This window comes from Amblyomma maculatum, chromosome 3 (assembly GCF_055883805.1).
Source record: "Amblyomma maculatum isolate TAMU_Amacu chromosome 3, ASM5588380v1, whole genome shotgun sequence".
Classification (NCBI taxonomy): Eukaryota; Metazoa; Arthropoda; class Arachnida; order Ixodida; family Ixodidae; genus Amblyomma; species Amblyomma maculatum.
In genome coordinates this window covers 207,786,548-207,804,677 of record NC_139346.1, presented here as the reverse complement: position 1 = coordinate 207,804,677, position 18,130 = coordinate 207,786,548, and the positions used below count along the sequence as shown (strand labels likewise).

General features: G+C 46.0%; 1 protein-coding gene across 4 annotated transcripts in view; it reads left to right on the top strand.

Annotated features, from left to right (window-relative positions):
- LOC146197545 (carboxypeptidase D-like) overlaps positions 1 to 18,130 on the top strand; it is a 45,837-nt gene that overhangs the window by 24,838 nt on the left and 2,869 nt on the right. For 2 of the 4 annotated variants that reach the window (XM_084599441.1, XM_084599440.1), the window contains 6 exons: positions 1,512 to 1,684; positions 2,850 to 3,037; positions 3,890 to 4,063; positions 6,038 to 6,190; positions 6,904 to 7,046; positions 8,799 to 10,092. In XM_084599441.1, the coding sequence (XP_084455567.1) occupies positions 1,512 to 1,684; positions 2,850 to 3,037; positions 3,890 to 4,063; positions 6,038 to 6,190; positions 6,904 to 7,046; positions 8,799 to 9,344 (1,377 nt within the window). In that variant the 3' untranslated portion in view covers positions 9,345 to 10,092. Of the gene's footprint in view, positions 1 to 1,511; positions 1,685 to 2,849; positions 3,038 to 3,889; positions 4,064 to 6,037; positions 6,191 to 6,903; positions 7,047 to 8,798; positions 10,093 to 10,941; positions 12,463 to 18,130 lie in introns of those variants that run through there. The other 2 variants (XM_084599442.1, XM_084599443.1) reach the window with 2 other exon arrangements.

The window sequence follows — 18,130 nt, the reverse complement described above, 5'->3', positions numbered from 1 at the left end:
AAGTCTCCCTGTACCAATGCACTTCCCTCGACGCCACGGCTGTCCGTGCTACGGGAGTGGTGTGGGATACCATACAGCGCGGGGCAAAGGCCCCGGATGCTGGGCTCTAATCTTACGCTCCGGAAAAGCGGGGGAGGCCGCGGGGAAGGGCAGCTTCCGTGTCGGTCAGCGTCGCACGCAGTGAGAACAGCGGCATTTGGGGGTCGGCGAAACTCACCAGAATTCCTGTCGGGGGCGCAGCTTTTGTCGTTTCGTTGTTTTGAGGCCCGATTTCTTCGAAATCCGTTTTCTGCCTCGCAGTCAGCGCCTCTAGGGCACTGGTTCCCGAGAACCGACACAACCACGCCAGCTTACCTTATATCGCCTGGCCCTATAACGCAATCGCCAATAATTACTGAATATAATTTTCAGCGTCTGCAGCTGTTGTACAAATCGTACAACCATGATATAGACATCTGCAAAATCGGAAAGTAGTGCATCAATTGTTGCATCAGTAAGCTGGCCTCTGAAACGTCTCGCAGTCAGCGCCTTTAGGGCACTGGTTCCCGAGAACCGACACAACTACGCCAGCTTACCTTATACCGCCTGGCCCTGTAACGCAATCGCCTATAATTTTTTAATATAATTTTCAGCGTCTGCAGCTGTTGTACAAATCGTACAACCATGATATAGGCATCTGCACAATCGGAAAGCAGTGAATGAATTGTTGCATCAGTGAGCCGGCCTCTGAAACGTTAACTGTACATAAAAATACTTACAGATAGTTCGGAAAATAATGTAACGTAGATACACAGATGTATTTACAGATATTTACAAAGGGCTAGCTGTCCAGACGAACAACTTCATGCCAGCGGCGCCCAGCACGAATCGCACGCACTTCGTCGTTCTCAACCTTCTACAAGCGAGCACAGCACTTAGTCGTCTTCGTCCCTTTACATGACTCCCGGCGGCGAAAGCACCGACCCGGTGCTAAGTAGAAGACGGATTAATATTAAGATCTCGCTCACAAAAAGTGGTCACGTCAAGGATGATCGATGTATACGTAGCGTTCAATTTTATTTTCAAAAAGAACGCTGTGAGATTCAACCACTTCCTTGATACAACAACTTAAAATAATGCTTCATCTTTTCTAGTTTCTTGCATGAATTTACTGCTGACTTCATGTGCAGTGCTTACGATCTTTTTGCTCATGCCCTTATTTGTGTTGTTTCATTTTATTCACTAAACATCTTGCAACGTAGGTAACTTGTACTTGCGGGTTATAATTGCGCAACTCACGGTAATTAGTGTTAGTTATGATGTGCTTAAAGAAAATAATCACCACGTTTATTTCAAAAGAAGGAAAGAAGTGAAATAAGCACTCAAAAACACTGTCGCCACACGAGCCAACTTTACACTTACAACTTTCAGAAACTGATACCCCTACGGGAAACTTCGCTTGTCTGTTGCACACGTTATTGATCCGACGTTCTTTCGGGGGCGGCCTCATGTTCCATGACGGGCGTGCGCAGGCGGTGGGCCGTCAGCTGATGGTGTACCTCATCGCACACCTGCTGACCCGCTACAACGTGGACCCGTACGTGCGCTACCTGCTGGACAACACACGAATCCACATCATGCCCAGCATGAACCCGGACGGATACGAGATTGCCAAGGAGGGCGCCTGCACCGGAACCCTGGGACGGTACGCGAACGATTCTGCTTCAGTGTTAGGCATAGCTCAACCTGCGAAGTTCTAAGCGCGGACAGTAGAATAAAACCTCAATTACTGACCTCAAAAAATGTTGCTTGACCATTAGGAACCCGTATAGGTTCCTTGTTCGTGTTGATGAACCGGCTTCTTTCAATGACCGAAGTTTCATTCTACTATGTCATTGCCTGTAAAAAAAAAAAAATGTGGAAAAGAAAAGGGGCAGTATCTGTTGCACTTCTCCGTGGCCACATCTGAATTGTGTCTTGAGGGAAATGGGAAAGTTAGAGCGAAAATGGAAAGAAAAGAAAAGGTACAGTTGTGGAGGGCTTTCGGTGTAATTTCGGCTGCCTGAGGATTAACGTGCATTGACATCGCACAGCACACCGATGCCTCTTTGTTTCGGCTCCCTCAAAACGCAGCCACCGACGGTCGTGTTCGAACTCGCGTACTGCCCAGCCTGACCAGACGGCACTTCGTCGAAGCCTGCAGGGACGCCAAAGACGGATTCTATGCATGTTAGTTGAGGAAATTCAAAGGCACGAAAAGTAAAGAAATTCCGAATGACATTCTGCACCATAGAGGGACTTAATCATTTATTCACGCGTGATTTGGAAGCAAGATTGTTAGGCGTACGCTTTTTTTTTTTTTTCAGAAAAAAAAAATGAACTTCTTACGAGGGATGCCTCCAGTGAATTTATTATTTTATTCATTTGGAAAAGTTTCAGCTATCGTGCTTCGAAAGTACAGCTGAGCCTGTTATATATAAATTATAAAACTTATTTTTCTGAGCTGTCAGTGTAAGCGGCACGGGGTGATTTCAAACGGGCATGACCTCAGCCATAGCATGAAAGCGCATAAGAAAACTAAAACGCGGCCCGATTCGTTGCATCTAGGAGGAAGCAATAAGTTCATTAAGCTTTTATTACGAGGCTACTTTATAACTGCTTTAGATCTCTGACCGCATTTCGCCGAAATTAAAATGAGACCTAGCATTGCTATCGGGGCTGCTGTTGCCGTGCTCCCTCATCGTCTGGCAACAGTTTGTGGCAGTGCCCAAATTGTGCGCCTATGCTCTCAGTGCCTCGAGACTAGATGTAGCAGGGTTATGTACCTGGACAATGCTTATGATGAGAGCTATGTTGCTTTGTGTACGCAGGTACAACGCCCGTGGTGTAGATCTGAACCGGAATTTCCCGGACCACTTCAAGACGCAGACGCAGCAGCAGCAGCCAGAGACTGAGGCTGTGCGGCGTTGGATCCACCAGATTCCCTTCGTGCTCTCGGGGAACATCCACGGCGGTGCCGTAGTGGCCTCCTATCCGTTCGACAATTCCCCGAATGCTGGTAGGTGAAGCCAGTCGGCTGGTGGGCTTTTTGCTGCCGCTCCTTTAGTGCTGAAGCAAACTGTAGGTAACTCGCACCCTGAATGGCTGACTGAATCCCTCAACCGCTCACTCAGTCATAATTCAGTAATACACCCAATTATACATGCAGTCACCCGCTTAATCATTCCCTGGCACAGTCACCGACTTTAACATGCTTTCTTTCGCCTGAATTTGAAAGAACTGTTTCATTTCAACTAGTATTTCTGAAGCAACAGAAGTTTTCAACTAACGAGCTCATCACTAACTCATCACGGGTAATGTAAAAGCGATGCTTATGTACAGTGGCTTCGGAACAGCAAGTGCAGGGGGGAGCGACTTCCCCTCTTCATTAAAAGCGCTCCCCCCGTCAAAGGGCACCTGTAGGTTTTTCTTACTCCAACCGTGTCATGAAAGTTTGGTTTAACCCCTGGAGGCGGAACACTTGAGCATCAGATGATATTCGCTTAGGATATCGTTAGCAAAAGTCGAAGACAACGTCCCACCAAACTTGCAAAAATTGGCTCTACAACTGCAGCAATTAGTGAGTGTGCCTGTATCGTGGCCTCATGTTTATGTGTTTTTTTGTGTTTATTTGCTAATTGTACACATCTGCAACACCACTTAACAGCACCTGTATGAGCGCTCAAGAAAAATAAATTACGATGACGATTACGGCAGCATTATTTTCGTTACACGGGTGGAAAAATGATTACGACCAAATCAGCGACCGTTGGACACTTCGGAGTTGTTATGATACTGCTCAATACGCGTTACTTCCGTCTGCGTTCTCGGTGCGCTGCTCGTGTTGAGCGACTCTTGCGATCTTCCGCAGTGTTCCACACATACAACAAGCCATCGGTGACGCCAGACGACGACGTGTTCCAGCACATCGCCAGCGTGTACTCCTTCAACCACGCGAACATGTACCTGGGCGCACCGTGCTCGTCGGACCGGCAGGCCTTCCCCAATGGCACCACCAACGGCGCGGCCTGGTACCCGCTGGCAGGTATAAGGGTGTCTCTGCTTCGAGGCGGGGTATCCTTTTCATTCGTAGCAGTGTCCACGGGTGTGTGAACACACCCATATGCGTACCATTTCTAGATGAGCGAATCTATACCCCGCCGGGGTGGCGCAGTGGTTACGGCGCTCGACTACTGTTCCCAAGGACGCGGGATCGAATCCCGGCCTCGGCGGCAGCCTTTCGGTGGAGGCGAAAAGCAAGGCGCCCGTGTGCTGTGCGATGTCAGTGCACGTTAAAGAACCCCAGGTGGTCGAAATTACCGGAGTCCTCCACTACGGCGTCTCTCATAGCCTGAGTTGCTTTGGGACGTTAAACCCCACAAACCAACCAACCAACCAACCAACCAATGGAATCTATAACGAAGAGAATATTTCCGGCAACGGCTATTGCGGAGATTCGTTTTGGGTCCGCGGGCGGTTCAGCCGATCGATGCTGGTTTTAAGAAATAAAGAACTGACCCCTCCATTTCCCATACCCTTTCTATTCCTCGGAGAAATGTGGTATGTTGGGATGGAGTCTGATCCTTGGCGATCTCTACAAAGGGATTTAATCACAAGAAATGTCATCGAAAAAGAAGCAAAACTAGCGTTAGGGAAAATATTTTCTCAAGCCCTCTTTTAATTTTTTACTTTTTTTGCCGCACTCATAACAAAAAGATCTCTGGGTGAGTGGCTCAATGCATAGGATGCCCGGCTACTGAATAGCAGTCGTAGTAAAACGGCGCATTTCGCTTCCATTGGGGACTCAGATTCGTTCTTATAAACATGCGCATGGACACGGCAGTAAGAAGAGGGAAAGGACACACACGGCGCTGAAACGGCGAACGCACTGTCTTATAAAGCCAGGCATCAAGCATGTGCGAATGCGCATAGCCTTAGTCGCTTCGGGACGTTAAGCCCCACAAATCAAACCAAACCAGTATAGAGTTGTGGTCTATGGCTCTTTATTAGAATGAAACCAAAACGCAACTGAAAAGAGGTTTGCCAGCCCCCGTATCTGCTATCCTGAATACCATTTCTTTTTTCGAAAAGTTTGCCACAAGGCATAAGTTGAGAATACCTGTATACCTGAAGCACCTGAATTGGGGCTACGGAAATAAAGAGATAGCAAGGAACAGGCAGATGAAATTAAACCGCAATATCAGTGCACGTTAAAGATCTCCATGTGGGTGAAAATATTTCATGGCCCTCTACTATGGCACCACTTTCTCCCTTTCCTCTTTCACTACCGCCTTCCTTCCCTTACGGGCGGTCCTGAGGTTCACCGAGAAATGTGACAGATACTGCGAGTTCCCTTTCCTATAAAGTTTTTTACAGTTACATGCATAGCCCCGCCGGGGTGGTGCAGCGGTAAGACGCCCGACTACTGTGCCGGAGTTCCCGGGTTCGAACCCGACCACGGCGGCTGCGTTTCGATGGAGGCGAAACGAAGTGGCGTCCGTGTGCTGTACGATGTCAGCGCACGTTAAAGATCCCCAGGCGGTCGAAATTACTCCGCAGCGCTCCACTACAGCTCCCCTTTCTCTCTATCCACTTTAACTCCCACCTTCATCCCTTCCCTTACGGCGCGGTTCAGGTGTCCACAGAGTAAGTGTGACACATAATGCGCCTTTCCCTTCCTATGAACCAACCAACCAACCAGTTACATGCATAGGTCCTTTAATATGCAGTGACATCGCTCAAGTACTGAGTCTTATGCATTTTGCTTTCCATCGATATAAGGTTGGTTGCGTTGGCTGATATCTGATACCGCGTGATCGTGTTCAGCAGCCAAACGTTCTAACCACTGTGCGCCGAGATGAGTCCAACACCGCAGTAATTTATGAATCATAAAATCTAGAAAAAAAAATGTGTCGAACATCGACTGGTTACAGCATATTAGTCACTTTGAAGCGTGCCTATTACTCACTCGATGTCCAGAACACTGATCGCTCACGATATACCCATGCGCGTTTTGCAGGTGGTATGCAGGACTACAACTACATATGGGAGGGCTGCATGGAGGTCACCTTCGAGATTTCCTGCTGCAAGTTTCCGCACCGCCGGGAACTGCCACGCTTCTGGGAGGACAACAAGCAGTCGCTGCTAGCCTACCTCGGAGAGGCGCACAAAGGTGGGCAGTGAGGCTTGCCGCATTGCGGCGATACAAAATATGAAATCAATCTCCGTGTTAAAGCCTGCATTAAAAAACGGCGACGTTCGTCAAGACCTGGAGGGGGCGAACTCTAAATTCGTCGGAAGTTTATACACCGACTTCAAGAATAAATAGCAATAAAGATGCAAGAATTAATATGGCGGAATAGTAGTTAAAATCGTGTTTGTTTTTTACTCTTGCAAGCACATAGTCCGTTATCACTACTGTAAGCAATCATTTCTTTGCGAGCTACTTTTTGGTTATTAAAGTCTCCGCATGGCGGTGTGCTCGCATTGTTAAGCATTACTGATATTAGCAGTGTTTGCTTCTGGGCTAGTTGCCCCAACATCTAATATTTGGCGCGACAAAAAGGCTCACTTGTAGAAGTAAACGGGACGGGCGCAAACTCAAAATAATTAGTTTGCTAAAAATGTGGTATAGAAATAAGGTTTAGTTACTGTGTGCAAAGGGGGCTTTATATGAAGATCGCTTTTCCATTGAACAGAAATAAATCCCAGAACTACAACTAACCGCCGCATCCGTGCTACTCTGCTAGAAAATCCAGTCCATTTCTTCTTAAGATATAAATTCAACCATTTAACCGGAATTAATGGCGACCACCTCTAAAAGGCAGTAAGCTATGTATAACTGAGAGAGAATTTTTTTTTCGTTCCCTTCTTGCGACCCGACAGGCGTGCGGGGCATTGTGATGGACGAGCAAGGCAACGCAGTGGTAAAGGCTTTTTTGCGCGTCTCCAACCGTACCATCGGCTTCAAGACGACGTCGCGAGGAGAGTACTGGAGGATCCTCAGGCCCGGTCGCTACACTCTTGAGGTAACTACATCATCATCATCATCATCATCATCATCATCATCATCATCATCATCATTATCATCATCATCATCATCATCATCATCATCAGCCTGATTATACCCACTGCAGGGCGAAGGCCTCTCCCATGTTTCTCCACTTAGCCCGGTTCTGAGCTAGCTGCATCCACTTCGCGCTGAAATTCAGTCCTATATGCATTCTGGCTTCCACTCGCTTCTCGAGGACACAACAATCGCAGATTGCCAACCTCGAGGGCAACTAAACGGTGACTTCAAAACGACTGCAGATTATTTAGAGACATAAACTGCTTTTTTCCTCATACGAGCTTTGAAAGTGTTAGTCGGGCACTGGGAGAATGTAAAGGAATTTTAGAATAATGCATTCGCTGGTTATTGGAGTGCGACAAAATAACATCTGCCGCTAGTGTGTCCATCTCAGGACGATTAAGGCACTAAGTTGTAGCAGCAGAGTGTTACTGCGTATGCTGGAATCGCAGGTAGTCGAAGCTCGCCACATCTCGAAAAACCTGCGACGAAAGAAGTGCATACACTGTTTATGCCAAACAAAAAGCATTTATGGCGTGGTTACTTCTGTTCCGGTCGTTCCCGAAAGTTTTCTGGGGTTTTAAAGTGATAGTCGTGAGGCCAGCTAGGCTCATGCGGACGATGACGAACTATATGAATGGTTGGTTGGTTTGTGGGGTTTAACGTCCCAAAGCAACTCAGGCTAACTATATGAATGGTGATGTATCGATGATTTTCACGAACCACGGGTAGTGCCGTGCTAAACGCAGGGAGCCGAAACGTCAAAGATATTAAGACGAAAGCCTTTAATGACTCATACTGTCATCCGTTCGCAGGCCACACCTTTTTCAGCGACCCAAAAAATGGCCATAAACATTTATAGCTATCAGTTATTAGTAAGCATAACAGTTCTTAACAATTAACACTAATTAGTTAGCACCAATTGTGTACTAATTAACACTAATTAGTTATGTTTGATTTGCGCTAGTTGTGTAATAATTAGTTGACAGTAATTGGGTACTAAGTAGGAATAATTGGTTAGCACTAATTAGTTGCCACTAATTGAATACTAGTCAAAATAAGTAGCACTAATTAGTTAACAATAATATATACTACTTCCCACTAATTAGTTATCACTTATTGGTTACTAATCAACTCTAATTCGTTAGTTAGCACTAATTTCTTAGCACCAAAATTGTACAGTAGCAATGTATAGTACATCTGCTGTACGCATGAGATTTGTGCGCGAGATTTGAGTGTGAAGTCTGTGCGCGAGATCTGTCATATTCCGCAAGATGTGTTCTTGAGCGTTCCTGCCATCTGTAATCCCACGCGTGAACGCGCGCCAAGAAACGCCATGCGGCAAGAGTACCATCCAAACACACTTGGTCGGAGAAAGTGTGACAGACACTGCGTTTTTCCTTTCCTGCAAACCAATTATAATTATATGTAGCACTGCAACTTACGACGATAAGAGGCAAACGATGAGAGCAATGATAGGAGAGGAAGGGTAGGCTTTCGCCATTCTCCTCTTAAGAGACATCTAGGATACCCTCTCATTTTTTTTTTTTTACTTGTCAACGTCACTGCTTTTGCGAACACCATACTGTTGTGCTGTCTAAGGCAGCACTTGCGTAAGAAAGCGCCTAGGTCGATTGTAGCTAAGGTGCAAGTCTGTAAGCAATCCTTTAAATAAATTTCTGTTTGGCCAAACATCTCTTCGACACCGCAGGTTTCGGCGCCAGGATTCCACACGGCCAAGCAAGACTTCATCGTTTTGGAGCAGCAGATCTCCATCCTCAACGTCACTCTCAAGTCGCTGCACGAGGAGCCTCAGGAGCCCGAGCAGCTACAGCCTGAACCCGACTCAGCCCAGAGCGCAGGGCCACCGCCTACGGTAACGCCTGCTCCGGGCAATGGAACTTCTCGTCCTTCTACTACTAACACCACGGCTGCTAGCAGCTCGCGCCCTTCTTCATCCTCTGTCACCCTAGATGACGTCATCGGCACGTCACGGCCCCACGTGGATACCGTTGCAGGCCGCAGTGGCTCTGACGTCATGGAGGCCGGTGATGTCAGGGAGGCAGGGGGGTATCGCAACCATGGGCGCCGCGATGACCGACCTGGTCCCGGTCCCGGCTGGGAGTACCACGCGGATGTCTTTGTCATGGAAGTCAGATCGGGCGCCCGTAGCGCACTAGTTCATTCAGTAGAAGCGCAACTGCTGGCTGTCTCAGTGTTGGCCTTCGTACTGGCTGGCCTTCTCGGTGGTCGCTGAGAAGAGCACGGCATGAGCGTTCAATTAGGCGTTGCCTTGAATACTAGCTGCTTCACTGGCGACCAGCATTCAGCCTGAGATTAGCGCCTTGACGAAGCCCTACGATGTGGGTGCTGACCAGCTCTGTATCACGAGTTACGAGACTGGCGTAGTTAAGGGGGACGCGGAAAGCAAAGGAGTGCGTTCAGATCGCATTAACAGCGATAACACCTGCGCACACAAAAGGCTTGGTGTTTAGAAATAACATCACTTTCAAACCGAGCATTCCGAGAGACTTGCCGCCAGAGCCATCTGCATGAGCTGGTTATTCCAAGTCGGAAAGATCATCAAGTGGAGCGAGAAATAATATGAACAATCGTGGTCATGTACACCAAGGTTTGTGCACTGACCACTTTTTTTTTTTTTTTGAAACAGTTACTTTCTTAGGCTTGTTTCTGCAAAGTGTCGGCGTACTTAGAATTTTTGTTTTTTCGAAGACTGCTCAGTATTGAACTGACCAGTGTCGACAATGGTTGCAGCGTTTTTATACACGTGCGATTTGCCATTGCTTTCAAAATGTTGCTTATTTTGTTGGTAGCAAAATCTTTTTTTTTTCTTTGCGATATCAGTGTTACGAGTGTGTCGAACAAGGATTTAAACAGTCTGTTATTTTGTTACTTAAGCAACGTGAGCCGAATATACCTTAGAAAGCGACATTTCTTGTCCAAACTGCATCGCTGCCCATAGTAAATAATTTATTGCAGCATTACTGAATGATTGCTTTCTCAGTCTTCTAGTCTTCCATCACTCAGGGTAGCTGCCAATGCAAACTCTCGCCCAAGAACACAGGCGATGTACTTGCTTGGCTGTCATCTTTTGTATGTGTACCTGAACACGTACTTAATACTTCCAGTATTATGCTATATATGTATAGTAATGTGTAACATAGTAACAGAAAGGCAAACCAGTTACATACTTTATTTGTTTGAAAATGATGTGAGAGGCTATACATAATGGCATGCGCAACTTGAGATAGTTGCTTAGGCATTTTGAGCTTAGATTACATGACCTTGTGGACATTAATGCATGGCACTTCGATCTCAAGTGCTCATTAAACTTAATAACCAGGACTGGCATGAAACTAATGGTCTAAAAGCACTACACCAGTCAGCATGCTGAATTCTATATCATTGACTGTGTTAGTGAGCATGGCATGTTCAGTAGCTTTGTCTTCCTTTAAACTGAACACTGCGATGTGTCTGTAAGTATAATGACTGCAAGCAAGGTTTTGTGGTGGCTAGTTTTTCTCCGGAAGATTTCCAATTTTTGCAAACAAGAAAATTGGGCAAATTTTGACAGATAAATTACGCTTAGTATAATCATCGCATTCTAAATTATTGAGAACAATGACTGAAATGAATAGTTGTAACATGTTACGATTGAAAAGTTATTCCACAACACCTTGCTTTTAAATATTTTACATTTAGTCTCTTCGAGCTCTGGATCACCCACCTTGCCTGTTGGTTTGCACTGTTGTAATCTACTATCTGTGTCCTTTCTGAACATTTTTCTTTCTTTTTTCTCTCCCTATTTCTCTGTTTCTGCAACCGGATCACAGGTGGCGCCCCGGGAAAATAAATTAGAAGCACTAAGCCAAATCCCACCACCGCAGCCCTTACCACCTCGCTTCTACTTTAACGGCTTCAAATCGCTACCGCTGCCCAGTAACAACCCGTTTGAGTTTGCACCAAATCTGCGCCACTGATCGAGCTGCTTTTATTATTGTATGCCTTTTTTTTTTTACTTCTCTTTCGTCAACGCGATGCGCGCTTCAAATGTGCCACTTCCCATTCATTTTCACCCGGCTTCATCTCCTCACCTCACATTTTGTTCGCTGTGCCTTCTAAGAGGGCAGCCCACAGTACTTTTTTAGGCTTGTTCACGTACATCGCCAATCGTTGTTGCATGCGTGTTTTTTTTTTCTTCTTTTTTTTTTTTCTTAACAAGCCACCTATCGCGAAAATGTAGGCTGAGGCTCTAAACCTGCTGGGTGCATGGAAAAAATTAAGGTTTTAATATCCGCATTATGAGAGCAGACATTATGGCTTCCTTTTCAGTGTGTAATTGTAATCCTAAATTGGTCACTCAAGCTGAAGTGTTGCCTGAAAAAATGATATATATTCGACTGTACTAAGTTGGGTCACATCTGTAAGTATAGCCCAGAAGTAAGAACTGACGCTTTAGTCTAAATCGCGATGATCTTTGCTTATATGCTTTGAATCGCTAAAACTCAAGTGGAGATTTTCGCGGGAAGTCTTCATAAAATTACGATATTCGCAGCTCTTGGGAAAATGTAATTGAGCAAATTAATATTCCTTAAAATATACACACATCACAAATCCTGTCACAGGACTCATCGAATTGATATTTGGACAGTGATGAATGTAGTGTACCACTGTGATCAAAGGCTAGTGCGAACTTTACAGGTGACACGAATAATACAGCTTGGGTTTACCGACTTGCAGGTTTAGTACAACTTGAAGGGGACAACTTTCTACAGCTTTCAGGGCTATAACTTGCAGGTGTAAAATTTTCAGGTATACAACCTGCAGGTGTACAAACAAATCACAGATGTACAAATTGAAGGAGCACAACTTTTCTTGCAGGAGTAGTTAGCACGCGACCCGATACCGCTAGTTCTAAGACGCACAAGAATACCCAGATGTTCGCATAGTCATCTGCACAATCATCACAATTCATCTACATCACCATCATTGCCATCACATGAAACAACATCCATCCTTTTTATTTTTTTGTATTATTATTACGGTTGACTGCCTTTTAGGGCATAGCAGTGCACTTCGCATTTCCTCCCATCCTCCCCCGCGATGTTCACCGCGGGTGGAGGGGGAGTGACATGGAAAAGTGTAGCGCGCAAGTTTTTATGCTCACTTTTTATCCCTCTTTATATACTCACTTTTTAGGTATTGTAGTGTCACTACTGCTTTCACGCTCCCACGTGCTTTTTCTGTCTTTTTTATTCGGGCACTCAATAACATGGTGTCGGTTTTTCCCTGCACTCTTTACTGCCCTCCTCTCCACTTTCGTCGCACTAATAAACTTGGCACGCTCTGTTCCACTGTTTCGTCTCTTTCCTACGTGGCCTTTAACGAAGGGCAACCAGCAACGTTGGGAAGAACGAGAGGAGCACTTGACACGTGGGATGAGCGCAGCAAGCTTTTTGTGACATCGTGGAAAGGGCAGCGACATAAACAACTCCAACTCATGCCACTGCGGCGCTGAGTCTCTTTCCGCCCATAGCGCACGGGTGGTGATTTCGGCTTTTATTACAGCCTTTACTGTAGCACTAAGCATTGTGGCAATAAGACTCAAGCATTGAGCGTATGCATGTTCCATTTGGCGTTAGGTTGACCGAGAAGTGAGTACACACGTTCTCACAACCGTCACTATTTTTTTTTCAATTACTAAATAACTAACTAGTCACTCATCTCTCTTAAATGCAGGCGCTTTCACATTTCCCGTGAAAGCTGCACAGGAATTACAAATTGATAACAATCACGCAGCTACCGCTCAAACAGGAAATTTCGAGTAGCTTAAAATTGTCGGACACAGCGGAAGGGAACTTGGGGTGAGCATTGCAAAAAGGAAATAATTTTTGTAACATAATTATTTCTTTACCTCTTTCAAAGTTGGCTGCTTATTATGGTACTAAAATGCACGTAAGCATTGCTAGTTCCTAGCCGCAGGGTCTTGCCTATCTGATTGGCAAGCTATGCTTTAATCACGTTCAAGTGCTTCTACCGTTGGCGCATTTGGCACTGCACACACCAACCACTCCCCGAGGCTACATCTTTCGGCACTAATACGCACTCCAGCACTTCACACGGAACACCGCCGACGGCCGTTGGTAACAACAAGCCTCTGTGGGTTGGACTTTCACAGGACTTCCAATGACCACGAGCAGACGTCCTCCAGTGAAGGTGGGAGTCACTTACGTCTCTCTTGATCACCTTCGGTCACTAATCCACTACTGTTGAAAAACTGTGTTGAAAATGTCGAGCACTCGTGTTCGCAAAAGTTTAAAAATTTTGTTTTCTTTCTACCATCCGTGGACACTGCACGCATCGCAGTAAATGTGTGCGACGCGACGGATTTCAATGAAAGCATCCCATCTGCATTCGGGTAAGGTAGACCAGACCAGTCGCACTTTCTGGGCGCCGCGCGAGATCGCCTCATTGCTACCGTTCAGTTCTGTGCGCCTTTCTGCTAAGGTGTCCACGTACTTAGATTTTTTTTTAATATAGTGTGGATGATCCAACGGCATGAATTACTTTAGCTTAGTCCCACCTGCTAAGTATCACCCATGAGGGTAAGAGATCGGTCCTGCTTATGCTCCCGCTACTCGCATCTACGTGCAACGCTGTTCAAACCAGAGCTTTAGGATCATACCAGTTAGGAAACTCAGCTTCAAAAAGCTTCACTTTTCGGATACTTATGAATTGTCGCGCTATCTAGAAGCGGTCAATCGAAGCTTTCTGCTATTGCCGTCATTGACTTCTGGAAATCACACTTTCTCTCTTTTCTTTTCAACCTTAATTGTCTGTACGGCTTTTATATCTAAGAAGTTTTGCTACTCCAGCTCTTGAACATATTTTATTTTCCCTGTGATTGTCAATTTATCAACAATCTGAAAGTTTGCAATTTAGACACAGTTTTCTTTAGTGGCCGCGGGCATAGCCACTATTCGCAGACACCCGAACTTTAACCAATGAAAACCGCCGTTTTCTTTTTTTTTTTTTTTATACGTGGCCCCTATGGGAAGTTTCGCAACTGGGAATATAAAGAGCTCTTGTTCAAACAGGACACCTGCAGCGACAGTGCCTGTGTCCGCGAGCGCAACTTATGACATCGAATGCTACTGTGACGGATAAATCATTGTTTTGAAGAGCCGGCTGGCGATGTGTATGCCGGTGTTTAACATCGATGGCGCCAAGAATGGTGCCTTACCATGCAATAATAAACAAAACTGAACGGCGCTGATGAAAAATAATTCCATCGTGGACTATTACATTGCTCTCCCTCTTTATTATCGCGTTTTTTTTTTTTTTTTTTTGTAAATTTCAGAACTATCCCTGAGACGCCAGCCAAGTTGTGGGTGACGACAGTGAGGATATAGAAGGCGCATTTACGACCAGAAATTCGAGCTCAGTTGCTTTAAGCTTTTCAAACTCGGACATCACCTCAGCTCCGATGTCTCAACTTTCTAATACACCTTCGCAGAAAATAACCTTTTGGACTGTACACGTTAGAGCGCCCGGCTTACAACGATTGTTTAAATTAAAGGTATACTGTTCTCGCACGTAGCCTCAGCGGGTTGTGTAGAAACTCCTACGAGCTATTCATGAGAGATAGTCAAGTGCGCACTGATCGCTGTAACGGAAGTTGTGAAGATGTCTCAGTAGTTTATTGGCGAACCCAGTTCGGTCCGCTATGCCAGTTAGTTTTTAACCAACGCACTAAAGCCATTCATGCTTAACTTAAAGGAGCGATTACTGCCTACAGTTTTTCAAGTTTGAAAGCACTAAGGAAGAAGCCCAATCAGGAGCAAATAAGATAGAATGGCTTGTACTGTTTCGTCTCTTTTTTTTTTTTTTTTCTCTTCAGGCTTGTCGTCGGAAGAATAGCTTCCCCCGCATGTCATGATCTGTAAGTATTAAAACGAGAATATAGACGCGATAATTAATGCTCTCGCGCTACATAAAAAAAAAAAGAGATACATGTACGACTTTACAACACACTGATATATTACCTATGCTCACCAGACTGACAACTGAATTATTGTAGGAGGTCGCGATCTCGTGAAGGGGCTGTTCTAAATACCTAGAAAAAGGGCATTCAGTAAAGCGGGAAAGAACTCGCGCAGAGCTTTCGCACAGGGAAAGAGTAAAAGGCCGCTACTCTAGGCGAGCCATACTTGTGAAGTATAATATTTGCTTGAGTTCGAATTATACAAGCATCAGACTTGCAGCTCATGGCTTCCTCGAATTTCTCACCTGGCAGAAGCAGATTCCATTCGCCGATCTGGCCACCATGAAACGTAGCTAAAGCTTCTGCTGCAGTACTTTAGTCCCTGAGCCTCAGAAGAAACGCCAGCTTATGACCAGAAAGTGAAAAATTTCACTTTTTAATGTACCTTTAAATGTCCATAAAAGTTACAAGCTGCTTGTACTTTCTCTCGCTCGCTTATATTTGGCAGCACAAGATGGCGCGGTAACAAACTGGCAGGAAAGCGTAGCAGGGGGCGGCAGAAAGTTAGGTGGTCGGATGAGATTCAGAAGTTCGCAGGGGTCAAGTGGATGCAGCTAGCACAGAACCGTGTTAAGTGGAGAAATATGGGAGAGGCCTTCGCCCTGCAGTGGGTATAGTCCGGCTGATGATGATGATGATGGCGCGGTGATCGCAACATTTTCAAGCTTCGCTTCTTCGTTTTTGCGTTCACTTTTCCATGTTGCTGCGCTCTTGAACAAAATTAAATTATCTTCAGCGACATATAAAGTGCCAGCGTAACAAGTGTATGAGAAAAGGAAGTAACGTCGACAGATCACTCTGGGTGTAGAACAAGAAAAGTGCCTTTCGTGACCTTGACTGCGGCTTTAGCCAATGAGGTGCCCACCTCGGCAGTACGTGACTGTGCACAGTTGCCTACCTTTTTAAAAGTTAAGTGCGAGCGTTGATTTCCGGGAGAGCATGTGCATCAGTCATACTACTGGAGCCAGCGTCGTCTGCTTGGCTATTCTGCCTTGTGCCAGCCAACCCCGCAAAAATACTCGATGGTCGCGCCATGACAACGTCTGTTTCATGTTCACTTTGCTTCGTAATGGTTACTTTGGTGCAAACTCCGTGCCCGACGCTATGCTGCAGTCGGGAAGGCGTTCCTCCACTAAATCGAGCGTCGTCAACAAATAGTTCATTTTGTAGCAGTTGTAGCCGGTTTCATCGGCGCACTTAAAGGGACAGAGCACTGGAATTAATGAGAAGATTGATGTCTAAAATGTTCGATTCCATAACGGTTTTGGTGGAAACGCTGTACAACATTTTTACCGAGAATTTTTCGATCAGTGCATGCGCCCGTTTTTTGTAGTCCGATGCTGGAAACATTAAAACCCCTCAATAAACTAAAAGTAGCGCCAACATGTGAAGTTTGCCGCCCTCCTCCTCTCCTGCGCTCTCCTTCGTCGTTCGACCCTCTCATTGGCCGAGCGCCGTCACGTGCGCGCGCGGATTTTTTTTTTTTTTTTTTTTTTTTTTTTTTTTTTTGCTGGGCGTGCAGCTTCCTCCTTTCCAGCGGGGCGGGCGGCGCGCGCGCGGCACATATCGCCGTGTGTTTTGCTGCCACGCGGACTGCTACTAAATCGTTCCCGCTGGCTATTTAATTTTTTTTTTTTTCAAGAGCGTCTTTGGCCGGCGGCTGATAGAAGCACGGTGGTGAAGGCGAGTTCAACCAACACAGACATCGCGTACAAATGGTGCCACGCACTGACAGTTGAAAACGGAACCATTTCAGCGCAAAATATAAAAAAAAAACTGCTACCACGCTTCTCAAGTTTCACGGTAGCTTACAATTCAGTTCAACCTGCAAAGAAACCACACAGACTGCAGCTTCCACAGCCTAGTTAATTTTTTTTTCAAGCATGTTGCGCACTTTTGTCAATGGCTGACGGACTCAAGGAGGTGAAGGCGAGTTAAATCGACGCCAAAATCGTGTACGTATGGTGACACACCATGGCAGCTGAACAGGGCACCGTCTCAAAGCCAAATATAAAAAAAAATAACTGCTACCTCCCTCCCCAAGTTTACCGGTAGCTCACAAGTCAATCAAAGCTGCAAAGGCTCCACACAGACTGCAGCTTCCGCCGCCTATAGTTAATTTGATCTGCAGCTGAAGTTGAATATACATGGAAGACAGCTGCTGCCACACTTCTCAAGTTTACCGGCAGCTCGCAATCCAGTCAACGCTGCAAAGAAACCATACACAGACTGTTCCAAAATTGTTCCTGTCCGCCGCCTAGTTACAAATTTTATAAAGCATGCCGCTGAGTGGCCAAATGTGACGAACTACAGACACACGGAGATGACGGCGAGTTGAACCAACGCCGAAATCGCGTATATGTGGTGTATGACACTCACAGCTGAAACTATTCTGGCGGGAAATCCCTGTCAACATTCGGTAATTATGTTTCAGCAGTAAGTAATATTTTAACCTGAACACATTGCGACAAAATGCAAGGCTCTGGTGAGACTCGGCGCACGGCCGCCTCGATCGGCGCGCGCGCGCGGCGCTGATCGAGACGGCTGTGAAGAGCGCCTGCTCAGGAGAGCGCGCGCTAGTCGCGCACCCCGTAGGTGGAGCCACGGTCGAAATGCGAGAGGAGGAGCGGCGCCGCCGGAGGAGGAGAGAGGAGATGGCGCTACTTTTAGTTTATTGAGGGGTTTTAGGAAACATGAGCAGCAACCGCGATGACGACTGGTGGTCGAAAAAAGAGACGTACCGAAAACAAATATAAATTTCACTCGCCAGGCAGTAATTCGACATTTCTTGCTTAGAGTAATGTCCTTTTCACTTCCACACTCAAGGCTCTTTCAGCACAATAACGCACGCCTCGTCGGCGAAAGTTTTACTGGGTACTATCATCGCTTCATTCACGAAATTCCAAATACTGTGACGCCATCTAGTGGCAAAACCTAAAAAGCATGCCTCTCGCGGTGCTAAAGGAGGGGTGGTTTTT